The sequence below is a fragment of the Rhipicephalus microplus genome, chromosome 3 (assembly GCF_043290135.1).
Source record: "Rhipicephalus microplus isolate Deutch F79 chromosome 3, USDA_Rmic, whole genome shotgun sequence".
NCBI lineage: Eukaryota > Metazoa > Arthropoda > Arachnida > Ixodida > Ixodidae > Rhipicephalus > Rhipicephalus microplus.
In genome coordinates, this window is record NC_134702.1 from 111,040,914 (window position 1) to 111,064,676 (window position 23,763).

General features: G+C 47.2%; 1 protein-coding gene and 1 non-coding gene across 2 annotated transcripts in view; one reads left to right on the top strand and one right to left on the bottom strand.

Moving 5' to 3' along the window:
* The window catches only part of LOC142803878 (evasin P467-like), a 136,493-nt gene extending 119,639 nt beyond the window's left edge, over window positions 1-16,854 (top strand). Inside the window, exon 6 of the mRNA XM_075890141.1 lies at window positions 16,582-16,854. Within this exon, the coding sequence (XP_075746256.1) occupies window positions 16,582-16,758 (177 nt within the window). The 3' untranslated portion in view covers window positions 16,759-16,854. The remainder of the gene's footprint in view (window positions 1-16,581) is intronic.
* Window positions 7,937-8,009, bottom strand: TRNAT-CGU (transfer RNA threonine (anticodon CGU)). The gene has a single exon. It is a non-coding gene; the product is annotated as a tRNA-Thr (tRNA).
* Window positions 16,855-23,763: the final 6,909 nt, after the last annotated feature.

Consider the following 23,763-nt stretch of genomic DNA (forward strand, 5'->3'; position numbering starts at 1 on the left):
CTCGCTGTGTGAAGATTGAGTTTAAAAGCACGTCACTCCCCTCTCGTGTGAAGGTGGGGTACCTCAGACATGCTGTGCGGTCTTTCATTCCAAAGCCTCTCCAAAGCCGTAAATGCATGAAACTTGGACATGTGAGCAGCGTCTGAGAGAATTCGGTGGTATTCCACCACTGCGCCGAGCCCTATGAAGCGGATACATGCGTCGCAACTGTCAAGAAATGCTCTAATTGCAATGAATCCCATCAAGCCACAACGCAGGACTGCCCGCGGATTCAGAAGTAAATTGCCATCTTGAAGGAGATGGTGTTCGATCACTCATCTCATCGAGAAGCCGCAGCTAAAGTCAGAAGGCGTCGTTCACGTCGACGTCGGTCTTCAAGGACGCCTGCTACCTCCTCAACACGCTTGCCAGATACCTAATCAGTACCACACCGTTCGCATCCCAGACCACATGCCGTGGGAAAGGCTGTAAAGGACAAAGCCTGTGAGCATACCCTAACTGCGACAGAGGGGCCTGTACTTCATAGGGAAGCAGCATCAAGCGAACCGAAGGAGTTTCATGACGGCCAGTCCCCGACCCCGGTTCGAGATCTTTCCAACCAAGACAGGCAAGTGACTGCAATCGTGCAATCATTAATTGCCACGATTCGCACGCTACTGAGCAGCATACAAACTCTGTCTGCTAAGAGTGCACTGCAAATACTGGATGCACTGAATCCAGTTTTTGCTAACGTCGTATAAGCACAATGGCTCAACAAAATCTCATCTTTCGCACTGAAGTTAAAAGTGCGTCAATTTTACAGTGGAATGCCAGAGGCATGAAGTCCCGTATCTTGGACTTTCGCCAATTTGTTCGGGCCAATCAATTCCCTATACTTCTCATATGTGAACCAAACGTATCCACGCCTTATGTATTGTCCGGTTATGAAGCTTTTTGTTCAGCCGCTTGCGAAGAATGAAGCAAAGTAATTGTTTACATTCGCACAGACTTGACTTTTCTTTCGCACCCAATAGGTTCAAATGACGACAATCAGTACGTGTGTCTTCGTGTAAAGAAGAATGCAGTTTCGTTCACGCTTATTGGTGGATATATATCTCCGTCATCCCGATTTGACTGCGAAAGAATAAAAGACATCCTAATGAAGACCAATCAGCCTTGGATCATCACCGGTGACTTCAACGCCCATCACATACTTTGGGGGAGCACTAGGATGAATGCCAGGGGCCGGATCATCGTAACATTCACTTCCGATTACGACATTTTCATCATGAACGATGGTACCCAAACATATCTGCGGGGTCTCACGTATGGCAGTTGCCTTGACCTGACATTGGTGTCACGGTGCTTCTCTCACAAAGTTAAATGGTTTTGCGATATTGAGACTCATAAGAGTGATCACATACCCAACTATGTGACGATCGATGGTATCATAAAAAAATTCTTTTCCGCTGTTGTAATTCACGCTGACTGCTCGATGTTTACATCGCGTGTTGAGGACGCTTGCCAAGAAGGCCTCACCTGCAGCCTGGAAATTACCATAGTGGAAGCTATGCAAGCGTCCAAATGTAAATTACCATTTTCGTCTAAATTAACACAGTTTGACATTGAACTGGAAAGATTACGAGCGATACGAAGGCGTGCCGAACAACGATACATACGCACAAGATCAATTTACGATCTGAGGGAAGCAAGACGGCTCCAGAAAAAGATTCAACGACGCATTTACAAGCTCGAGAGCGAACGCTGGAAAGCATTCTGCGAATTTCTAGACCCTCATAAACCGCTGTCGTATATCTGGAGAACAGTTCGTGGTCTTCGCTCCTCTCCGCAACAACGGCACCCTTTTAAAGCTTTGGCACTCCATCATGGAAAAACAGAACTCGAGGTGGCTGAAGAATTTCGCACGAGATTTGCCGGGAATATTATGAACGAGAGCATCGACGCCGTGATCGTTCCTGAGACTCGATTACCTGAAATGGACATTCCATTCACCATGGAACAACCGGAATGTGCGTTAGTCGCTTCTAAACGCATGTCATCGCCAGGTCCTGATGGTATTACTTATAGTGCGTTGGGACACCTTGGACAAAAAGCCAGAAAAGAACTTTTAACATGCTTCAACAACTTCTGGCTGAGCGGCAGAGTTCTCCGAGAATGAAAATAAGTCGATTAATACTCCTTTTGAAACCGGGAAAATTACCATTGGACTTGACAGCGTATCACGCTATTGGCCTCGCAAGCTGCCTCAGAAAAGTGATGGAAAGAATGGTTCTATTTCGTCTCGAGTGGTACTTGAAACGATACACCAAATACCCTTCTTGCATGGCAGGCTTTCGTCGGGGCCGCTCCTCCATCGACTGTGTCCTTGACTTATCGACATTTGTTCAACAAGAAAAATTCGCTAGCGCATATCAGTGGCGCTCTTTCTTGACGTGAAGGGTGCATATGATAATGTAGCACACGATGCCATTCTCACTTCTCTCGCAGCAATGGGCATTGGTGGACGAATGTTTCAATGGATAAAAGATTATGTAACTGGCAGGGGTTTCTTTGTGCAAACATATGAGGGTACAACTGCTGAACATTACATCTACTGCGGAGTACCTCAGGGAGGTGTTTTAGGCCCCACGTTGTTCAATGTTGCCCTCATTGATCTGGTGAAGGGTCTGCCAAAGTCGGTGTGCCTATCCATATACGCCGATGATATTTGCCTCTGGAGTGCTGCAGTTACTCGCCCTCAGGTGCGTGCACAAATACAGCGGGCAGCAACCCTCACAACAGCCTACCTTCAGAAAGAAGGCCTAACTATATCAACTGTGAAGTGCGCGTTGATGGCGTTTACACGCAAACCAATGACGCCATACCCTGTTTACATCAATGGGCAGAGTGTCAAATATGCACGGACGCATCGTTTCCTGGGCATAATAATCGACAGAAGTCTTTCGTGGAGCCCGCATTGTGCGTACTTGAAGAGACTGCTAACTTTTGTGCATATAATGAAATTCATGTACGGGAAAGCATGGGGAACTTCTGTGGCCTCCATGCTACAGCTGTACAGGGCCCTATTTCTGGGTCTATTGCGCTAATCTTGCCGGTACTGACTAACACTTGCAAATCCAATACTCATTCATGGGAGAGTTTGCAGTGTCAGGCACTGCGTATCTGCCTAGGACTGCCCCGATGCGCTTCTACTTATGCCGCAATCATGCTTGCCAAAGACCATCTGGTCAGGACATATAGAGTTGTGGATTGCCTCAGAGTGCACATTCGACATGCTAGCCATGTCCCCGACCACCACTTGGCCCTTCTACCCTCCGGAAGACCACGTGCTACGTTTTCAGACGTCATAGCTAAGCACCTAAACAGCATTCCATCAGGATATACGCCAGCTGCGAGAATGACATGTCCTTTGTGGTGCCTCGACCAGCCGCAAGTACGTCTAGAAATTCCGGGAATCAAAAAGAAAAGCAATTACTCCAGAGTAGCATTGAAGCAAGCAACACTACTATTATTACATGAGTTGTACTTAGACCGAACCCAGATATACACTGATGGGTCCGTCTTGTCCAGCAGCTCATCAGGTGCCGATGTTTTCCGGCTGCAGCAGAGACAATCAAGTTTAAGTTGTCGCATACGACTACATCTACGGCATCAAAGCTTGCTGCTATAACGGCTGCTTTACAATATCTCGGTCAAGAACGTCCAGGAAAATGGGTCATATTCTGTGATTCGAAGATGGCGCTTCAGTGTTTGCAGTCTGCCATGCGTAGGAGGAGTCATGAACGAGTGGTACAAGAAATAAGACATTGCCATCATGAAGCTCTAGCACGAGGGCATGATATTGTATATGAATGACTGCCTGGACATATCGGTATTACCGGAAATCAATTAGCCGATGGTGCAGCCCGCTTAGCCCATGAAGGAACCCGTGTAGTCCCGATTCCTCTATCAAGGAATGATGCAGCAAGACAACTTTACCTGCTGGCTCGAGATCTCACACGCACGTTCTGGTCGTCTACCAGCTTCCAAAGGTGTCAGTTTTATGAACTGGATCCTTCGCTCAAGCTAAAGCTACCATCACAACTTTCCCGCTCCGATGCAACACTGTTAGGCCGCCTTTGGTTGGGGGTTGCATTTACAAAGGTGTACTCCTTTCGCATTGGTATGGCAGACACTCCTACATGTGACTACTGCGGAGCTGAAGAAACCATCGAACACGTCCTGTGCAGCTGCGCTTGCTACGACACACAGTGATGCCAGCTCCCGATGGTTTTGAATCAACTTGACCCCGGGCCATTTTGTGTGCAGAAGATACTAGGACCTTGGGCATCTGCATCAGTTGCGCAGAAAGCAACTAAAGCACTGCTACTTTACTTAAAGTCAACAAACTTGAGCGACCGCCTGTAGACTGTGTGTGCTCCCCGAGTGTGCTCTTCATTGTGTGTACCTTCTCATCTCTTTGCAACCTCTTTGCTCCCCTTCATCGCTTCCCCAGTGCAGGGTAGCAAACCGGATGTGCGTCTGGTTAACCTCCCTGCCTTTCTTTGCCTCTTTATCTCTCTCTCTCTCTCTCTGCTCCTATTTTCTCCGCTGTATACCTGAATTTGCCTATATCGCTTATCCGCTTACATGTTTGCTACGGAAGAATATTCCCTTCGAGTAGACTCGGTATTGCGACTCCTCTTTTCGTCAACTGAAGTTCCTCCTGACGTCGCGGCCTGTTCTTCAACAGTTCAACCCATCACCTCCAGCAGACTTTCACACGGAAGCCAGCGTCATAAAAATTGGTGCCGTCCTAGTTCAACGCTATGTTAACCGCGAGTACTTGATCGCATACGCAAGTCGCTCCTTGACATACCCCGAGCAGAACTATACTGTTAGAGAACAAGAATGCCTCGCGATTGTGTTTGTGATTTAGCTGTTTTGGTCTTACCTCTATAGATGCCCTTTTACAGTCGTCACTGACCACCACTAATTGCGTTGGCTTGTCAACCTTCGGGAGCCTTGCGGCCGTCTAGCAAGCTCGGCACTTCGGCTCGAAGAGTATAACTACATATTCTTGTACAAAAGCGGTCGACGACACACCGACGCAGATTGGCTTTCGCGCATGCCACTGAGCACTACAGAGTGTGACTGAAGTTCCCCGACCTCAGTACTTTCAAATACGAACAGCGAAAGGACACCAAACTATCATCGCTCTGCACAGCTCCTACTGCATGCCATTACTGTGTGCACGACGAATTCCTGTATAAAAAGAAGTTTTCCAGCACTGATGCATGCTTCCTCCTGGTGGTGCCGAAAAACCTTCGAACAGCGATTTTAAGGGCTATGCACAACGATCTTACATCCAGACATTCAGGTTTTGCGCGGATGCTTTACCGTGTTAAGGAACGCATTTATTGGCCTGAAATTTTACAGTCAGTCGAGGTGTATGTGGCCAGCTACACGCAGTGTCAACGCCACCAACGCCAATATACTGCTCCGGCTGGTCTTCTACAGCCCTTGCTACCTCCAAGCATACTTTTCCAACCATTGGGCATTGACCTTGTGAGCCCTTTTCCAAGGTCAGCTAAGGGCAATCGCTGGATAATTGTATGCGTCGATTACCTCATGCGCTGCTGCGAGACGATGGCCATACCAACCGTAACTGCCAGCGACGTCTCTGTGTTCCTGCTGAAGCATGTTATCCTCCGACATAGCCCACCTAACGTGATCATCAGTCATCGTGGACGACAATTTACGGATGATAAAGTAGAAGAGCTGCTTCTGTTGAGTGAGTCCCACCTTCGTCTCTCGTCGCCATACCATCCGCAAACAGATGGGTTTACGGAGCGCACCAACCGAACAATTGTAAACATGCGCTTTTTGTATGTGGCATCCGATCACAATTACTGGGATGGCGTGTTAAAATTTATAAAGTACGCGTTCAACACTGCTAAGCACGAGACAACAGGCTATAGCCCCTTTTTCTTGATGTACGCACGACCGCCATGGCATACACTCGACACAGTTTTGCCATCCTCGGCGCACGAGAACCTCTCAGTCACCGAAATCCTTCGGCTTGCGGAAGAGGCACATCGTATAGCTCGCCTACGCACATTGGCATCGCAGGAAAAATCGAAGGCATGCTTCGACATCCACCATCGGCCTGTAACTTGCCAGCCGAGTGACTTAGTGTGGCTCCGGACTCTGGTACGAAGACGTGGGTTATGCCAAAAGTTCTTGGCAACATATCACAGACCGTTTGTTGTTCTCAACAAAACCACGGAAGTCACGTACACAATAGCTCGCCTCACGAGAAGTGGTAGAAGAGCCCCTAAAACTCAAGCAGTGAATGTCGCTCGACTGAAGTTGTACACACCAAGGTGAATCAATTACCTCGCCCGGCGTGCTTTGTCTGTGAGGCGAGGAATGTTGCGCATGCCTGGAAAGAAAACGAAGATGGGTGAACGTGCTGGCTGCCCCAAGCTTGAGGAAGAAGGAAGACGACGACGCTGCGATAATCAACCTGTTGGCGGCTCCGGCACATCTCTTCACGACCGAAATAAACGTCCCCTTCTGCCGTATACATCCTGGCACTCTTTGTGCGCATGTATATATATATAAATATATATATATATATATATATAAATATATATATATATATATATATATATATATATATATATATATATATATATATATATATATATATATATATATATAATCTCACAGACAGTTATGCCAAGAAATGTACAGGGGAAGTTATTAGAACCTATAGAATGTAAATAAGAAGAAATAAGAAAGAAAAGTGGATGAAAAAATAACCAGCCGTCAGCAGGAACCAAAACTACGACATTTGAATAACGCGTTCGATGCTCTAACCACTGAGCTACCACAGGGACCTTCCCTCCATCCACTTTTTTGGGTTTATATGTGAAATTAGGAGTAGGAGTGACAGTCAGCGCCATCTATAGGCCAAGCGACGAGCGTGAAAACACTCTTTTATGCGCATGTTTGGCGTCACGTAGCACGTGAACTTATTATGAGCGGGCAGCTGATTAACAGTCCCTCGTATACAACCTAATGACACCAAGTCTGCCAGTACGAGACCCTCGTTTATGAAATAAGGGAACGAATTGTATACCTAAGGGCTCGTTTTTCCGTGTTTTAACACAATAATAATGAGATCAAACAGACAGTAATGCCAAGTAATGTACAGGGGAAGTTATTGGAATCAATGGAACGTAAATAAGAAGAAAGAAAAGTGGATGAAAAAATAACCAGCCGTGAGCAGTAGACAAACCTACGACCTTCGAATAACGCGTTCGATGCTCTAATCACTGAGCTACCACAGTGGCCCTCCCTCCATCCACTTTTTTGGGTTTATATGTGAATTTATATGTTGGAGTGACAGTAGCGCCATCTATAAGCCAAGCGACGAGTGTGAAAACACTCTTTTATGCACATGTTTGGCGTCACGTAGCACGTGAACTTATTATGAGTGGGCAGCTAAATAATAGTCCCTCGTATACAACCTAATGACACCAAGTCTGCCAGTACGAGACCCTCGTTTAATGAAATAAGGGAACGAATTGTATACCTAAGGGCTCGTTTTTCCGTGTTTTAACACAATAATAATGAGATCTAACAGACAGTAATGCTATGTAATGTACAGGGGAACTTATTAGAACCAATGGATTGTAAATAAGAAGAAAGAAAAATAGTTGAAAAAATAACCAGCCGTGAGCAGAATATATATATATATATATATATATATATATATATATATATATATATAAGGGAAAGAAGTGTATACCTAAGGGCTCGTTTTCCGTGTTTTTAACACAATAATAATGAGATATAACAGACAGTAATGCCAAGGAATGTACAGGGGAAGTTATTAACATTAATGGAATGTAAATAAGAAGAAAGAAAAGTGGATGAAAAAATTACCAACTGTAAGCAGGAATCGAACCTACGACCTTCGAATTACGCGTTCGATGCTCTAACCACTGAGCTATTACAGCGGCACTCCCTCCATCCACTTTTTTTGGGTTTATCTGTGAATTTTAGAAGTAGGAGCGACAGTCAGCGCCATCTATAAGCCAAACAACGAGTGTGAAAACACTCTTATGCGCATGTTTGGCGTCACGTAGCACGTGAACTTATTATGAGCGGGCAGCTGATTAATTGTCCCTCTTATACAACCTAAACACACCAAGTCTGCCAGTACGAGACCCTCGTTCAATGAAATAAGGGAAAGAAGTGTATACCTAAGGGCTCGTTTTCCGTGTTTTTAACACAATAATAATGAGATATAACAGACAGTAATGCCAAGGAATGTACAGGGGAAGTTATTAACATTAATGGAATGTAAATAAGAAGAAAGAAAAGTGGATGAAAAAATTACCAACTGTAAGCAGGAATCGAACCTACGACCTTCGAATTACGCGTTCGATGCTCTAACCACTGAGCTCAGTGGTTAGAGTGCCGCTGTAATAGCTCAGTGGTTAGAGCATCGAACGCGTAATTCGAAGGTCGTAGGTTCGATTCCTGCTTACAGTTGGTAATTTTTTCATCCACTTTTCTTTCTTCTTATTTACATTCCATTAATGTTAATAACTTCCCCTGTACATTCCTTGGCATTACTGTCTGTTATATCTCATTATTATTGTGTTAAAAACACGGAAAACGAGCCCTTAGGTATACACTTCTTTCCCTTATTTCATTGAACGAGGGTCTCGTACTGGCAGACTTGGTGTGTTTAGGTTGTATAAGAGGGACAATTAATCAGCTGCCCGCTCATAATAAGTTCACGTGCTACGTGACGCCAAACATGCGCATAAGAGTGTTTTCACACTCGTTGTTTGGCTTGTAGATGGCGCTGACTGTCGCTCCTACTTCTAAAATTCACAGATAAACCCAAAAAAAGTGGATGGAGGGAGTGCCGCTGTAATAGCTCAGTGGTTAGAGCATCGAACGCGTAATTCGAAGGTCGTAGGTTCGATTCCTGCTTACAGTTGGTAATTTTTTCATCCACTTTTCTTTCTTCTTATTTACATTCCATTAATGTTAATAACTTCCCCTGTACATTCCTTGGCATTACTGTCTGTTATATCTCATTATTATTGTGTTAAAAACACGGAAAACGAGCCCTTAGGTATACACTTCTTTCCCTTATTTCATTGAACGAGGGTCTCGTACTGGCAGACTTGGTGTGTTTAGGTTGTATAAGAGGGACAATTAATCAGCTGCCCGCTCATAATAAGTTCACGTGCTACGTGACGCCAAACATGCGCATAAGAGTGTTTTCACACTCGTTGTTTGGCTTATAGATGGCGCTGACTGTCGCTCCTACTTCTAAAATTCACAGATAAACCCAAAAAAAGTGGATGGAGGGAGTGCCGCTGTAATAGCTCAGTGGTTAGAGCATCGAACGCGTAATTCGAAGGTCGTAGGTTCGATTCCTGCTTACAGTTGGTAATTTTTTCATCCACTTTTCTTTCTTCTTATTTACATTCCATTAATGTTAATAACTTCCCCTGTACATTCCTTGGCATTACTGTCTGTTATATCTCATTATTATTGTATATATATATATATATATATATATATATATATATATATATATACATATATATACATATGGAATATGGCACAACGGGAGCGTTGTCAACAAGGATAAATATATTTCCTAACAGTTTCGGGAGGGGTCCTCCCTTCATCAGGGTAGAAGGGCACAACGCTCCCGTTGTGCCATATCCCATACCTCCACGAAGACTACCTTACCTGGCCCATTGAATTATTACTCCCACTATATATATATATATATATATATATATATATATATATATATATATGCTGGCGATGCTCAGCACGAACCGAGCGAGAGAAGCCCAACACCCAGTACCCCAAGCGGTGGCGATGTTGCATGCCAACGATGCTTTTCTTCTTCAGAATTTGCCCCGCCGAAAAAGAGCCATCCTGGCGACCTAAAAGTCTGGAGGCAGATGGCTCTGATATGGCTTAAGGCGGGCGACGTGGACGATGTCACGTCCACGCCGGCGCATGTCGCCAGATGGGGAAAGTGGCTCAATGAGAAAATTCACCGGCGAGGTTTGCTGCAAAACGCGGTATGGGCTCTCGCATTTGGAACGAGTTTCGAGGAAATGCCGGGGGTTTGGTAAGGAACAGCCAGCCATACAAGTGATCCCGGGGAAAAGCTGGGGCTTTGTGAAGAGTCGGCGTTGTTTTCTTTCTGGCGCTGTTGTTATTGTGACGTAAAGGTGCGTGCGAGTTCACGGCACTCTTCCGCATTTCGGGCAGCTTCGGACACAGATGGGCATTCGGATGCGTCAGGACGGTATGGAAGGAGAGTGTCGATGGTGTGGAATGGTTCGCGTCCATGAAGAAGAAAGAAAGGTGAAAATCCAGTGCTAGACTGTGCCGCGGTGTTATATGCGAACGTGATGAATGAAAGAATGCGATCCCAGTTAGTATGATCGAATGTCACATACATGGCGAGCATATCGAAGGGTGCGGTTAAATCTTTCCGTGAGCCCGTTAGTCTGCGGGTGGTATGCTGTGGTCTTACGATGAACAACATGACATTCAGAGAGCAGAGACGTGACGACTTCTGATAGGAAGGCTCGACCTCGGTCGCTTAGTAGTTCTCGAGGTGCACCATGTCGTAGTATGAAGCGATGAAGGATTAAGGATGCTACCTCCCGCGCAGTGGCACTTGGAAGGGCGGCGGTGTCAGCGTAGGATGTTAAATGGTCCACAGCGACTATGACCACCGATTTTCATCTGATGTTGTCGGTAGAGGGCCATAGAGATCAATTCTGATCCGGTCGAAAGGTGTGGCAGGGCACGGAAGCGGTTGAAGCGCACCGGACGAGTCGAAAGACGGTAATTTGCGGCGTTGACAGTCAGGGCAGCCCATAACAAATTTTCGAACAATATTATACATTCCGCGCCAGTAGAAGCGATGACAAATGCGTTCGTAAGTTTTGAAAACTCCGGCATGACCACATTTGGGATCGTCGTGAAAGGAGGCGCAGATTTGTGATCGCAAGCTGCGCGGGACAACCAAGAGCCACTTATACTTTCAGGGGCGTAGTTGCGTCGGTGTAGCAGCCGATCACGAATGATGAAATGAGCAACTTGACGTCGGAGAGATCGTGGTACCGCAGTAGTTGACGATCCAGAGAGACAGTTAAAAACGGAAGCGATCCACGGGTCCTTGTGTTGTTCACTGGCAAAGCAGTCGAGGTCGAGAGATGCGACGTAATTGGTACCAGTGGTTCCGCAGCCGAGTCGGGAGGTAAAGGCGAACGCGACTAGGCATCGGCGTCAGAATGCTTGCGTCTGCTGCGATAAATGACGCGAATGTTGTACTCTTGGATTTGCAGTGCCCACCGAGCTAGGCGGCCAGAAGGATCTTTCAATGTGGCGAGCCAACAAAGTGCATGGTGGTCTGTTACCAGGTCGAATGGGCGACCGTACAAATAAGGGCGGTACTTGCGAAGCGCCCACACTAGCGCGAAGCACTCTTTTTCAGTTACGCTGTAATTGGCCTCAGCTTTAGTAAGTGTGCGACTCGCATAAGCGACGACGTATTCGGAGTAGCCCGGTTTGCGTTGGGCGAGGACGGCGCCTAGACCAACCCCACTAGCGTCTGTATGAACTTCCGTTCCAGCTGTTGGGGGGAAAAGCCGAAGAATTGGAGGAGATGTTAGCAGACTATGGAGCGTGGCAAACGCGACGTCGCAGTCAGGAGACCAGGATGAAAGGTCTGCGTCACCGCGTAGGAGGTTGGTCAGTGGTGACATGATCGACGCAAAATTTCGCACGAAGCGCTGAGAGTACGAGCATAGTCCGACAAAACTGCGTAATTCTTTCAGTGTAGTAGGTTTTGGGAACTCAGCGACTGCTGGCAGTTTTGCAAGGTCGGGTCGAACACCATGCTTGGACACGATGTGCCCTAAGATGGACAGCTCTCGCGCGGCGAAGCGGCACTTTTTAAGGTTCAGTTGGAGCCCAGCGTTGGTTAAACACGTCAGAACCAGTTGGAGCCGAAGCAGATAGTTGGAAAATCGGGAGAGAAAACGACAATGTCGTCGAGGTAGCATAGACACACAGACCACTTCAGTCCACGCATTGTGTTGTCCATGAGTCGTTCAACCGTGGCAGGAGCATTACGAAACCCAAAAGGCATTACGTTAAATTTGTACAGGCCATCTGGTGTAAGGAACGCAGTTTTCTGGCGATCAGTTTCTGCCATAGGAACCTGCCAGTATCCAGATCGTAAGTCTAAGGAAAAAAAGAATTCGGCTCCTTGGGGGCTGTCAAGGGCGTCGTCGATGCGCGGTAATGGATAGACGTCTTTCCGCGTCACCTTGTTTAATCGCCGGTAGTCGACGCAAAATCGAATCGATCCATCCTTTTTTCGAACTAGAACGAAGGGAGATGGCCAAGGACTGTGCGATGGTTGAATAACGTGACGGCGTAGCATCCCTTCGACCTGGTCGTTGATGACATGACGTTCTGCAGCTGAGACACGGTACGGTCTCTTCCGCAATAGCTCGTGCGAACCGGTGTCGATGTAGTGGTGACTGCGGAAGTCCGACCCGATAGCGGCTGAGAAACGTCGAATGAATTTTCGAAGTGCTGGAGGAGATTAAGAAGCTTGGCGCGGTCATTGGCACTTAAGGTGTCAGTGATGGAACTCGAGAAGGTGTCACTCGATGAGCATTCCAGTGGGGAAAGGGCATGAAGTACGGTCGAGGCGCTACTGCACGATTTGTCTGGCATGTTAAGGAATAAAGAGGAATCGAGGTACTCCACTCGACCGAGGAAATCACCGGCAAGTAGCGTAAGCGGTGCAGAAAGGGGATTGTGGACAAAAATATTGCTTTGGCCAGCAGTGACGTCAAGTGTAGCGAAAAGCAAGGAAACGGCTCTGCGGCTCATGAAAATGTCGGAAGGTGTAAACGTTACTGTAGCATCGTTATGGTCATCGCAGGAAACAGGGACAACGGCAAGAGAGGCTGGCGGAATTTCAGTGTCTTCACGTACGACGAGTTTTGGGGACTGCTCAAGTGTTTCGTGCAAAGGTTCGTCAGACAGGTGCGAAAATTGAACTTCAGCGCGTGCGCAGTCGATGACGGTATGATGATGTGACAGGAAGTCCCACCCGAGGGTAACGTCATGCGAGCACATTGAAAGGACGATGAACTCGACAACGTACATAGAGCCTTGGATGAAAATGCGGGCTGTACAGGTGCCGAGAGGTCGAACTGGTTGTGCGCTAGCCGTACGAAGCGATAGTTCAGAGTGCGGCGGAGTCGCTTCGCGTAGGGAGCCGCAGAGCTGGGCGGCAATAACAGAAACGGCAGCACCTGTGTCGATGAGGGCAAAGGTAGAAACACCATCGACAGATATGGCGACGAAGTTAGCAGGTTAAGTGCGAGGACTTGGGCATTTCGACGATGGCGCAGTTCTTGCCTCTGGAACTGCGGCGTTCAGTTTTCCCGGTTGGAGGAAGTGGGTCGGGGACCCATTGTGGACAGAGAACGCCTGCGAGGAGACGGCGAGCGGGAGAGTGAGTCGGAGCTGGACGCTGGGGTGACTGAGACTTGGGAAGGTTAGTGTAGCGATACTGCGGTGAAGGATAGGGAGCAGGTAGGTGCGTGGGCGGCGGGTCATACGGTAACGGCCAAGTAGCGTTGTGTTATGATTGGAAGCAACGACGACAATATCGTGCCACGTGTCCCGGAGTACCGCAGGCGTAGCAGATCGGTCGATTGTCAGCAGTGCGCCAGGAATTGCTGACTCGCGGTGCTGCCAAAGGTGTCGAAAGAGGGGTAGAGTGGGGAGCAACTGCAGGCATGGGTGGCAAAAGCTGCTGGCGGGGTCTGCTGCTTACCACTTGGGCATAAGTAAGAGGCGCTGCCACGGGCTGCATAGCCGGCACATGGGGAACAGGCATGGCCACAGGCTGCTGCTGGGCAGTGACGGGAACAGCCTGAGCTACCTCTTCGGCAATGACGTCGAGGAGTGGTGAGGGCAGATGAGAGGACGGCGGCTGCTGCGTGAAGGGAATCAACGACAGCTGCCGAGCTACTTCTTCACGCACAAAGTCTTTAATTTCTTGCAGAGTTGGTGAATAATCAGTAACAGAAGTAAGACTGGATAGTTAGTCGGCGTGTGAGGAAAATGGCCGAGTGAGGGCGCGCTACTACTTCAACTCGTCGAAACTTTGACATAAAGTCACAAGTTCCACAACTGTTGCAGAATTGCGAACCAGGAGCATCTGAAATGCGCCGTCCTTTATCCCTTCGAGGATGTGCTGAATCTTCTCCGACTCAAGCATGGCGGTGTTCACATGGTTGCAAAGACAAATAATGTCTTCGATGTAACTGGTGAACGATTCAGATGGCTTCTGTGCGCGAGTCCGCAAGCGTTGTTCGGCTCTGTACTTGCGGACAGCGGGTCGGCCGAAAACGTCAGCAAACGACGTTTTGAAGATGGACCACGTTGTAATTTCGTTTTTGTGGTTATTATATCACATTTCAGCCACGTCAGTGAGGTAAAAGATGACGTTAGTCAAATTGTCCGCGTCATCCCACTTGTTTGCGCTCACCAGTTCGTAGTTAGCGAACCAGTCTTCCACGTCGGTCTCATCAGCTCCGCTAAAGACCTTGGGCTCTCGCAAACGAAGAATGCTGGGGTTGCTGGGGTATGGAGTGGAAAAACCAGGTGGCGCGTTGTTGGTGGCCATGATGGGAGGTAGCGTTCGGTTGCGCAGCTCCAGGTTTAGGCGACGGCGAGTGGCAGCACCCAGGTTCAGGCGACGGGGATTGTCAGCGCCCTCCACCAATTGAAAAGGGGTTTATTGGCAACTGTTACGACGGTGGCCCTACGATGAAACCACGATGGGGACAGAGCAACGGTCAAGCAGATGGCGGCGATGATCAGCACGAGCCGAGCGAGAGAAGCCCAGCACCCTGTACCCAAGTGGTGGCGATGTTGCTTGCCAACGATGCGTTTTCTTCTTCACAATATATATATATATATATATATATATATATATATATATATATATATATATATATATATATACCCCCTCCTATGCACCGCCACCGATCCGAGATAAACTCCGTGCCGTTGCCGCCACCACCAAAAGTGCAAACAGCAGTGCACTGCCACTAGCGAATTTGGCTACGCCGACAACGTAGGTCGTGAGACAGCACCACAGCACAGCGAGGAGTGAGGTGATAACGAGGGCGTCGGAACCATGAGAGACGAGAAGTACGTGGCTGTAGTAGAAAATAAGAATGCAGATTGTGAAGCTGGTGAGAGCGGGACTGTGAAAAATAGGCTGCGGCGTCGCAGAAAGATTATTACGAGACCGGTGAGTCCTGGGTTGGTGGCGAACAGGTCGTTGAGGATAATTAAGGTGAGGAGTAATGAGAAGGGCACGACTTCACTCAGAACTTGGAAAGAACAGCTGAAGATGCCGCCAAGGATGCAGAAGTAGAGGCTGCACAGGATGGAGGAGGAAGTGGCGAAGCAGCTAACTCAACCCGAAACAGAAGGAACTGCTTTTGGTCAAACGCTGGTTGCGAAGAGTACTAACCCTGAAAGTGAAATGTCGCTGGGGGTCGTGATCATCGGTCATCAAAATCATCATGGCTTGTGGAACAGTCTATACTTTATACGAGATTTTGGGAAAGAAATAATGGGCAAAAATAGAGAAAACCACACACTCTGACGATATCTGCCCGTCTGTTTTCGCTCTGCTGCTTTTTTTTCGGAATCATTTCATTCTGAACGAACGCCCTATTTAGACCCCAAACGTGTGCTACTCCTATTCTTGCGTGATTGGCAATGTTGGTGTTATCATGGGCTCTTGTGTTCACTGTGGAAAAAATACACTTTTCGCAATCTCACCAAATGAACATAAAACTATCTCGAACCTTCACTGACATTGGCGCATGGCTTTAGATGAGCAGCGGTACCTGTTTATCTTGTGATCGAAGCCTAGACGTACTAATAAAGTGAGCGCACAAGCAATTTATATATTGCCTAGCTCTCTATTTACCCCTGCTTCTGGATGCCAAAGTTTTTTGTAAGAGAAATTGAAGTTGTTCACACTTTATAAATATAATGAGGTTGGATTAGGAATCACAAGATAAAAGAGTCATTATCGGTCATTTTTGTTCTCCAGCCGACAAGAAATACGCACTTCACTTGTTCTTGTATATTGAAAGAAACTGACTGCGCACTGTAGCAAATTTTGCCCAGCAAGTATTACTTGCGCAGGCAGTTGGTGCTTGTCGTTTTATGTTAATTTGTTGTGTTTGATTATAAGTTGACTCAGGTGGCGCCAACAATCCTCATGAGGTAGCAATTTTCTTGCTTGTGTTCGTTTCTGGAGATACTCTAGAACTCCTATGCTTTGTTGAATACGCATGTTATTTTGCCACACATTAGTTACTATCCAATTCAATGTCTATTCTAGTTTTAGTACTCTGTCTATGCTATATAATTGATGAGCAAGCGAATAAACACCTGACTCTTTTTTTTTTTCAGAATGTCACATACCCGCCATTAAATTTCAGTAATCCTCATATAAATTACACATGCACTGTTGGAAACTGTAACAATGGTACATGCCCATCCAACGGGACTAACACGACTTGTTGGCCTGAATTCGGCGAGTGGTTTCTAGGAAGCCGCTCGAACACGTCGCCCTCAACGTTATTATGAACCAGCTGCCTTTCAAGTTTAGCAACGATTGTATAGTGTGCATGCCGAGAAAATAGTTAGCCTTGTGAAAATAAAAAAAAAGAAATTATCTGAGAATCCTCTTTTACATGATTACTGCAGAGTTCTCAGGAGCACCGACAGAAAAGTGCCTGTGGCTGTTAGTTAGTGTCGAGTTGCGAGGATTGCTGCCGTGCTTCTTTCACGAAATGCCACTCAAGTGCCATTCTCAAGTTTTTGCAGGAAAGCTGAAGGACTGAGGCGGGTAGAACGCAGTTGTTTCTAATATGAAGCTCTTGTTTTTTATACCTAGTTTGAAAACACCGTGTTTGAGCTACCCATGCAAAGGAAGAATAGGGACCCTCCTCTGTTTAGTGTGCTTGAGTTCTAGTTTCTCCTTATAGGGACCACAAGCTCATGCTTATGCAGTGGTGACAACGCCGCGCTGCGGTGATGGCAGCAAGCTCTGCGAAAAATAGAGAGAAGCGCGGCAGAGGGCGCAGCCGATTCAGTGTTTTTATCGCAGCGGAAGCACGCGCGGCACGCTCCACACGAGTTCTGCATCAGTGCAGGAAACTTCGGTGCTCTTACGTCGGGTGGGCCAGTTGAAACAAGACGCTCGCTGCTCAAAGTTGCCTTTCCACAATGGCAGAAGCGACTGCACGGAAGCAACAGTGAGGTCCGAAATACTGTTTTGTGCCATGACTGTGGAGATTGGACCATGGCACGCGATTCACCTGTAAAACTATTGCTTGCCGGACAAATCGTACGAGCAAAAAAGTACAGAAGCGTAGATCACCGCAGTTGAAAAAATAAAGTTATAGTGCTATCTTGCTTTCCTTTTGATTGTCTCAATTTTCGGCTTGAAATTGTTTTTTTCGACTGCCTTAATCAGTACTCCAGGCGGCACGTCCATGCAACAACTGCACTATTAATTCCCCGCGGTCTCCTCACATCGTTATAGTGTGAGGAGACCCACTACAGTTGTATATTGAAACAACCTACTGTTTTGATTCTTTGTGTTTGTGAGAAGGAACTGTCGTTGTTAGATGGCCACTCTTGCATATGTCATACCGTGTTTAGCGTTGCGTTGCTAGTTGCTTTCAATTGAACTCCGCACATTGTGAAATGTTCGCCGCCGGCATTTTACGCATGATGAAGGCTGCATGATTGTGCCGAAATTACCTTATGTGCATTTTCAGGAAGCTCTGAAATCGGTTTGCTGAGTTTTTTTTGTTTTTATCGCTTCACTAAGGTGGTAATTATTTGAGCCACTGAATGTAACTGCCACTTCACGCATTAATATTAATTGCCACCTTCCCAGATCTGTGGTTTCTTTTTTCACGCGTACCACGTTTGTGCGTGTTACGCTCTGTACAGTGCTTCGAGTGCGCGTTTACGATTGATACGTGAGTTTTAACGTCCTTCCCAAACTGCCATGTGAATAATCGAGACGCCGTAGTGGAGGGCTCCGGAAATTTAGACCACCTGGGTTCTTTAATGGGTACCCAAGTCTGAACACATGGCCATACAGCACTTTCGCCTCGGTCAAAAATGCAGCAGCTGCGGCCGGGATTCAATCTCGTGACCTGTAGGTCAGCAGCCGAGTATTTTAGCCACTAGAACACCATGGCGGGTGAGTGTGTGTTTAAGTGTGCGCTATTTGCACGAGCTCGTCTTGGGTTATATTAAGCATCATTCATAAAAATTCAGCACTCTCACATTGTACCGCGTTTGTGCAGCTGTTCTTTACGCCTGCCGAGTCAATAGAATGAAAAAATTGGTGTGCAAGCACGACGCCACAATAATAAAAAAGAAAATTAGCCCCGTATCTGCATGTGTCACTGCAACTATTGCCGAAAGGCGATAGTCTTTCATCTGGAGAGAGATAACAAAACGTTTATTTGATGTTCTTGGCGAAAAAATTGGTGAATCGCGTTCTGGTGGTGGTGGTAAAAAATTATTTAGCGAAAAAAAATAGGTAAGCAGCGACCGCTTCATTAAAGGACGGCGCCCACAATAAGTAGGTGGGGACCCCAGTACGGGACCCCATTGGCAGCCGCTGATGCCTGGGCTCGTCGAACCAAGGCCTTTTGGGCCTGAAGATTAGAGCAGCCAAGCAGAGTTGCCTCCCACTCCTTCCTGGTAGTGTTAGTTATATGGGGACAGCAGGGTTACACGAGGTGGCCCACGCCATGTGATAGATGTCGGAGGACGTCTCTCCACAGTGTGAGCAGCTGTTGGAAAACGCGGGACCGAAATGTCTGTGGGCTGCCGGGCACAATGTAGTGTTTGTAAAGAGTCGGAGTAAAAGCCGCTCTTCTGCTTTACTTAGGCACTTGCATGACCGCGGATAAGACTCTGATCGAATTGATAATTGCCCACAATTTAGCGGAAAGAATACACTTGATTGAAATCAACGTCGTTCTGATTGGGGGAGGTGAGCGGGAATAGCAGGTGAGAGAGCGCGTGGGTGGCGGCATCGGCTGCCCCATTCCCTTCGAGTTTCATGTGAGCAGGAGCCCATAATATACGGTGGGTGCAGGGATTCCCCGATAGTCCGAACATTCCAATAAGCTGTGGGTCAGGTACACGACATAGCCGTTCACCATGTTGATATGGTCCCCTCGAGAGTCAGAGATGATGATTTTCGGCCTGGGGTGACAAGCGGCCATGTACACGACATAGCCGTTCACCATGTTGATATGGTCCCCTCGAGAGTCAGAGATGATGATTTTCGGCCTGGGGTGACAAGCGGCCATTGCAATGGCGAGTTCCTCTATATGGATTATGTCCCGGGCTCGAAACGTCGGCCCAATAACTGTTTGCTTATCATGTACGACAGCGGCCGTTTACCAGTCCCCAGGGTGTAGGTCGGAGGCGTCCACGTAGAACACGCCGAGTTTTGATCCATAATAGAGGGTCACGGCTTCTGCCCGCGCCAGGTGTCGGTCATTGCGGTCTTTTTTTGTCATGTTGTTTGGAAGAGGACACACGTGGAGGGAGTATCACAGTTGAGTGTACTGATTTGTGAGGTGAGCCCCTCGAAGCTCCCGAAACGTATAGGCGCTGATAAGATGTGATCACGGGGAGGTTGAAGACTCACTTCAAAATTTTGCGATGGATGACTTCAAGTGCACACTCGTCTTGCTTTCGCAGGTGAAGGTATGGTGTAGAATATGAAACTCTACTGGTTACAAATGCATGGGCCAGCAGCAAGGCATCTCTGCACCATAGGCCCCCGCGTTTATAAGAGACCCGGCGGACCATATGGCCCTTCTGGTCACCCACGTTCCGGAGTTTGGCCAATGTGGTGTCTGACCATCTGGTCTGATTAATAAACAGCCCCAGTACCCGGACCTATTTTCGTTTAGGAATCGCACCTGTCTCCAGCGAGAGTTCGATTTCGGTCGTGCACTTGGGTGAGGGTTGTATGTGTACGAATTCTGATTTGGATGGCGAGTACTGAAGGCCACACTGGTGGGCGTAGTGGTCGACTAAGCTCGTGGCTTGCTGCAGGTTTGCCTTAATATCTCCGATTGCACCCTGTGCGACTCAGTTGGTGATGTCATCAGCAAACAACGCTTGTTGTACACCGGGAACATCAGCCAGCTGAGCGGGCAGGTGCATCATGACCAGATTGAATAATAAAGGAGGGAGCACTATATCTTGTGGTGTACCTCTAGTACCTAAGGGGAAAAGACCACGTTCCTTGTTCTGAAGGACAATGTAGGATTGCATTTCGTTTGAAAACTGCTGAATGCATTCGAAAGCTCTCAAGCCACTGCCGGTTTTGTGAAAGGTGTGTTAAAATTACCTCCTCTTATAGTGTCAAACACCCCCTTTAGGTGCAAGTTGAGTACAGTTATGTCGTTGCGAAAGCATTCGTCAAGGTCTACGATATCCCGATTAGGTTAAAGGGGACTGTCTTGCGCGGATCCGTACGGGAGAAACCCACGCATGAAATCTGATAAAATACGTATTTCTATGAAATCAGACAAATGATCCCGCACCATCGTCGCCATCAGTTTGCCCGTACATGACGTGAGAGAAATGGGGCGGAGGTTGTCTGTGTTCACGGCTTTTCCAGCTTTTCGTATGAATGTGACTAGGGCAGGTTTTCACTTGCTGAAGAGTGGCACTTCCCTTGACCAAATTGAGTTGAATTAAGGTAATAACGATTCATAAGCCGCGTATAGAAGCTTAGCTAATAATTTCACAGTAATTTTGTTCTGATCCTTATTGAAAATCCTGGATTGGTGGATGCTGGAATTGTTGGTGCATATGGTGGAAAGAATAGTGGATATGGTGGATACTGTAGTGGGCATAATGGCTGATGACGGTAAAAGCGAAAAAAATGATGGCAGATGGTGGTGGTCTTGGCGAGCCAATAGCGGCGACGGTGGAAAACGCCGGCTGATGATGGCTAGAGAGGAAAAAAGGTGGCAGATGATGGTGGTGGTGCCGAGCCAATAGTGGTGACGATGGAAAATGCTGGCTCACGGTGACGACGCAAAACGTGTTTGGTGGAAGGCTTGGTGAGCAAGGTGGATGACGGTGGCATGCTGGAGGCTTGGTGAATGGCAGTGGCATGATGAAAAGCACAATTCAGTATGTGAAATTACTTATTTGTATTGTTTCATTCTTGAATACGCAGAGATATATGTTTACGGTCAAAAAGAAACCAACGCTGCTCATTATGCTTTCTAGAACGTTTTTTTTAAATTCCTGTCGTGTCAACAACGCTTCAATTTTTGTGGAGCATAGAGAATGCGGCCGGGAATATGTTTACATTTCGCGCACGTACTTACATCAGTTTGACATCAGCAATGTATTTTTTTGTTAGAATGTAGAGAAGACTGGAGTTGTCACTCTGAACATGACAATAAATTTTTTACATAGGCGCGCAGTTGTCGACAAATAAATGGGCTCCAGTTTCCGATTTCCCTTCCAAATTTTAGACCAGAACATAGCGCGGTCACTTGATGTCGCCACGATAGAAACGCAACTCTGGTAATTCTTGCAAACTCTATTGTTTGAGCAGTACCTTTAAGTTAACAAAGTGCCTGCGAATACGCATTAACTTTCAACTTTCGACATGCGTCGAGACGAGCCCCAGCGAACTTGACTTCACCCTTCTGTTTTACCACCATGATTTCCCCCAAAGGATAGTCATACCGACAGAGTTATCAGCTCACAAGTGTTATCAGCTCTTCTGGGTTTCAGAATACACAATTCGGACCACTAAAAATGACAATACAGCACAGCTGCGGCATCATTTATCCTAAATGAACCCTTTTTTATTGTGTATACGATGTCCACGCAAGAAGCGACAAACATCGATGCGACGCGCTTGCAACACTTCCACCAAAGGAACACTTCCCCTCACTGACAGCCACCGGTCGCACTCGCCGGAACCTCGCTGGCTCTTATGCGATAACATAGACACGTCAATTTGTACGCTTACTCAACCAATTTCATAGCATAATGTTATTGGCGCACTGCATTTGTTTTGGACAAGCCGTTATGTAGCTGTTCCTAACGACAAAGCAACAGCAGTGTGCTGGCACGACTGTGGTGTGCGTTGCGCGAAAAACATCAAAATCATTTGTGTGGGCGTATCTATCGAATGAGCCTAGAAGAGTAATGAAGCCTGAAGTGATATCGCCCTTTGGAAGGAGCGAGAAACGAATAATAAACTTGCCAATAACCGGCGATAAACTCTACCTGCTCTTCGGTCCACTGAGGTGTTTTTTTCCTTGCGGTTGTATATTGTAACAAAAACAAAGCGCCGTTGCCATTATCGCAGTGGCAATCGCTACAGGCAGCAGTTGTTCGTGTTTATCAAATGTGCAATGTTTAGTAGCAGGTGCAGATCCCGTCCCTCCCGAGTAAACGACAAACAGAACTGATGTTAAACAGTGACTTTGTGAGTTGACTACTTCTTTAACAGCCGTGACGCCATCTGTCGGCGTGGCGAAGTGGTTAGCGTGCTAAGTTCGAAGTTCAGAAGTAGCAGGTTCGATCTCACGCTGTAGTGCCTTCTTTTACGAGTGCTGGCTACATTATTTTTTTATACAATAATTTTTATTGTTTCTTTAGTGGCATCTCGTCATGGTGGTTTTGACGCTGCTTAGCGCTCCACCATTGCCAGCTGGAGCGCGCCATCCACCATCCGCTCCACCATACGCCACCATACACCATGTGCCTCCAACATTTCCCCCGCCATAATCCACCAAAATGGTGGTTTGTGGAGTCCACCATTCCTATGGTGGACGTTTTTTTCAATTGGGATCCGGAGCGGTGCCACGTTTGAATTGAGTCAGGCTTTCCGAAGTTCGAAAAGGTCGAGTGGTTGATCCAATTCCACGTTCTTCACACCCATGTAGGAGTACGCTGATCCACGCGGCTCCTGTGCGGTGCCAAGATATTGGTCTCCTAATTTTTGCACCAGCTGGGTTGCGTTACCTGGAAAGCTGTAGACTGCCCTTTGTAAGTGTTTCTGGGTTTCAGTGCAGCTCTGTGTTGGGTCATTGAGCGCGCGAAATAGCCTCCAAGCATTTTCGCCGGACATCTGCTGCGCTGCCGTGTTGTATCTATTCACCCAGGTGGCACCCAGAGTTAGCCCGTATACTCGGCTGCCTTCGGGTGAATTCGGCAATTCGAGCTTAAAGCTAGCGGTTAGGCTTTTGTCGGCGCCATCGGAGAACAAGGCAATGCTGTGCTTTCCAGAGATAGAGAGGTGGTTATCCACGTCTGAGCCCACCTTAGAAAGCTGATATTCGGTTTCTGTGAACTGAAAGTTAGTAACTAATTCGAGTGAACTCGTGTCGTAGCCTCACTCGAGTATCAATGTCGCTGTGTTATAATTTGCCTAAATTTCTACCAGTCTAGGAGCCTGGCCTGAGCTATAGGATGTGCTAATGGTTTGATCCAGGCTATTGTACTCAGAATGCAGTGGTCGTTACATAGGGTGTTCTCCCTGTTGACCCGCTCTGCATACTGAAT